At 32.9% G+C, this 3,889-nt stretch overlaps 1 protein-coding gene across 1 annotated transcript in view; it reads right to left on the bottom strand.

Moving 5' to 3' along the window:
* Positions 1-268: 268 nt before the first annotated feature.
* The window catches only part of LOC132759355 (uncharacterized), a 3,788-nt gene continuing 167 nt past the window's right edge, over positions 269-3,889 (bottom strand). The window contains exons 1-2 of the mRNA XM_060751119.1: positions 3,600-3,889; positions 269-1,099 (exon numbers count right to left, since the gene is read on the bottom strand). The exon at positions 3,600-3,889 is cut by the window's right edge and continues 167 nt beyond it. Of these exons, the coding sequence (XP_060607102.1) occupies positions 684-1,099; positions 3,600-3,889 (706 nt within the window). The 3' untranslated portion in view covers positions 269-683. The remainder of the gene's footprint in view (positions 1,100-3,599) is intronic.

Below are 3,889 nucleotides of genomic sequence, written 5' to 3'. Positions count from 1 at the left end.
TGCGCGTAAGTGGCGTTCGTTTCTAAATAAAGAGGAGCCTGGTTTATTTAAGAAATAATATATCCCAAATAGTGATTTTATCGCTCAATAAAATCATTGTTTGGAGTTCGGATGCGCATCATTATATCACGAGGGCGCATCCGAACGACAAACAGTGATTTTATCGCTGCAATAAAAACTCTCGGGAAGGCTAAGTAGTGATATGATACACTTTTCCAAGGTACTTAGTTTGAAACAACACAGAAATGTTTTTTCCAATAACAAAGACCGCTTTAAGACATTTAATGTGTAAAAATGCTCCACATGAATATTTTTCACATGACAATTATATGAAAAAAATGTATCTAAAAATAACATATTTAACCTTTAGAAAAGCTGAAGGCCGCTTTAAATAATATACCTATACGTCTGCAGATGAGTTCAAACACTAATAAGAAAATGTAAAATTACTTACAATCCATGTTGAACGGTTCACGATTGCACTTATGACACCAGTTACTATGTTTGTACCATATTTTCACCTCCCTGATTAAAGAAGAAACTATTATTTCTGACATATATTTTGGCTTACATTTTTGTATTTTGTTCTTTCAGTAAATGGTAAGTGTCTTACGGTAGATTAAATTAATATGCTTTAAAAAAAATATACATGTACTGATAACAGTCATTAAAGTTTTATTTTCTCAAATTCGTTCTTCTAAGTAACCACTGAACGAGGTTTGTGATTCTACGTCGTCTGAAGACCGAGTTGTACAGCCCTCTATGGTCACCACATCTCCAACCTTCAGTAAGAGGTATACCGAGTTCGAAGCCCCATAACTTCCGTTGTCCGCACCATTGGACCCGTCCTGTGGATCTACAAAAGCTCTCACCTTACCGGTTCCGTTCAGATAAATGGAACATCCGGCAGCGTCGGTACTCGAGGACCTCTTTTTCATGATGTGTAAGGAAAAGTAGTACAGCCCGCTAACAGGGCATGTAAACGTGCCAGTCGATGTATCAAACCCGTTACCTTCGTTTGTAATGATCTCTGTGAAAGTCATAGAGTTTGCACTAGTACCCTTCGCAGGTGAAGCGACGGTGAATGCCACGACTTCCTCTGAAATATAAAATAACTCTTTGTAAAGTTCTTGAAACAGTATATTGTTCCAGATTTTATTTTCAGACTGGTTTCCTGTAAGTGTTTTTTTTTCTTTTTCTTTTTCAATAAAATAACTTGCTGCTTTCAAAAACAGGTGGCGTCAGTGGCCGAGTGGTTAAGGCCGTTTACTTCAACCCAAATATCTCGTAAAGGTTCGAATCCCGCCAGGGACTTTGGATTCTTTCATATAAGGAAACTATCCAGCTAGCTTACCGGACATATATGGTCCAACTCAGGTGCCCGCTCGTGCCTTAAATAATGAACGAAGGGGCACCTGTCATTTTCCACAATTAAAGCTGGCATCGCCAAATTATTCCTACTGTATTTTTGCGACTTTAAATCTATCCGAAAAAGTAAATAAATAAAAACAAAAGGATAATAATACACTTGAATACTACCATTTAATACGAATGATTTTTCATCCTGTATTCTATTATTCTCTCAAGTGAGAGAACTGAAAAAAGTAGCGCTGAACATGCTGTTATGTGTCGTAAAGATAGCAATATTTAAACAAAGTAGTATTTTGACTTCCATACAAAATACTTATTCACTTCAATTATACCAAATGCAAAATATAGTTTGTGTTTATAGCAAATAAGTATTTTTGAAGCTGTAACAAGATACCAAAAATAAACAGTTTTGAGAAATAAAATGATAGCATTTTCGAGGCATAATAGGCCTTTAATCACTAAGACCAGGCAAGGCTAAATTGAAACCCTCAACTTGCAATCCGCAGTTTCGAAAAAAAAGCGTAGTGAGTTCAAGAAAGTGTTTTCATTTCAAATAAGTAAAAATTAATCTAAACTTGTCCTTAAAATTTTCAACAAAGTGATGTATGTGTACGCTTTATACATGTATTTATATTTTTAAGAATATTTAAAGCCACATTGTGCCTCAGAATTCGATATTTTTTAATTCTTTAGAAAGGTCATGCGTTTCGTAATATTTTGATTTATTAGTATTGTTCTTGGAAACTGTAACAAGTTATGAAAAGTAAAAGTATTCGAGAAAATAAAAATGCAAGCATCATTGGGACATAATGGGCCTTTAAGTAAGGTGTAACTATACTTGCCTGAAGCTCGCATAATATACTTTTATCAACTCGTTTTATTAATTCTATATTGAACTATATCTAAATTCTATATCTCTTCGTGCATTTTTTTACAAAAAAAATAGAATTATTTATTTTTGTAGAGCGGGAAATTGACGCACGTAGTAAACATTAACGTCTGCGCAAAAGTTGCATGATCAAAAGTAATTGAAATTTTATAGTAATCTTTGCGGTATAAGAAATAATATTTTAAAAGAGATATGCCAGAAAAAAAAACGCGAAAAAATAGTTTTATGTAAATTAACGCATTCATAAATATTAATACGCAAGCATAGAGATAGATCGAAAGAGTTATAGCATTAACAATTTAAGTGATGTTCTGTAAATGATATAAGTTTGATTTATTTCAAGGCATGCATTGAATGTGCTATTTCGATAAGAAAAAGATTGAGTTTTTTTGACGTTTGGCATGTTCGTGTATACAAACGCAATACACGCAATTTAAATAGTGCATCATTTTATTTTTGTATTTCTTCAGTCGAAAAAAAAAAGGAAATAACTATATTTTCATCAGAAGCATTAGATATATATCCAGTTTTATTCGTTAGCAGAAAATTAATTAAAATATTACGTTTATATATTTTTATATTTCCTTTGATATAACTCTATAAGAGTTTACCAGATCGGATCACACGTGACTCTCACACCTCCAGCGATCCCTTCCTAGCAAGGTTCACGAAACAGAATTAAAGTGTTTGTTCAATATACTCATTTCCATAGTTTTATATTTATGAAAATAAATCTAATTATTACATGCTTTTCGGTGGTTTATAGAAATATATCAGTGATATAAAAACTGGTAATCTCACTGTTTGAAACAGTGAAATTACCACTTTGATAATTTCACTGTTTTAAATTTAAGCCCCTTACGTTGTTTTAGTGAAATACCAGCGTGCACAGTACTGGGTACCAACTTAATGACGTGACGTCATAAATGACGTCACGTTGTATTATTATTTGGCGCGCTTTTCATTCAGTATTAGGTTAAATGTCTTTTTTAAACGTTTCTTTGCATATAATAAAAAGAAAATGTGTTTAGTTTAGTGTAAGATTGAAATATAGTTCACCTTGTGAACACCAAAAGTTCATATTTCACTCGTGGCTGCGCCACTCGTGAAATATACCTTTTGGTGCTCACTCGGTGAAATATATTCCGATCTTACACTGAACTAAACAAATATCCTCTATGCAATGATTGATAAAATTAGGCCAATTATTTGCAATCTGAATTTTTAGTGTATCAAGACTATAAAATAATTCTATTTTGCCAAATACGAAATTAATTACATGTACAAAATAACAAGAAAACGCGATTGAGATTTCTTTAATCATTCATGTTATACTGACCTTTCTTAGGTTCTGATTTCTCGTTCAATTTTTTTTCCAACTCGATCTTAGAATTCGCCAAGTCTTTGAGCATTTCTGACGTCACATTTTTCTGTCTCGCAATCTCTTCCGCATTCTCTTGTTTGAATTTCCCTAACTCTGCAGAAAGCAATTTAACGCGCTCCTCTTTTTCCTTTTCCTCCTTTTCCTTTACTTCATTAATAAAATCCTCAAATTTCTGAACTTTGTCCTCCAGTCTTAATTGTTTCATTAACATTTTCTCGTCGTAGTCAAATTTGGAGAAACATTTC

Source organism: Ruditapes philippinarum, unplaced genomic scaffold (assembly GCF_026571515.1).
Source record: "Ruditapes philippinarum isolate M1 unplaced genomic scaffold, ASM2657151v2 ctg580_1_1_1_1, whole genome shotgun sequence".
Taxonomy (NCBI): Eukaryota; Metazoa; Mollusca; class Bivalvia; order Venerida; family Veneridae; genus Ruditapes; species Ruditapes philippinarum.
Note: the sequence above shows the minus strand (reverse complement) of the source record. Positions and strands in the feature narration are given on the sequence as shown.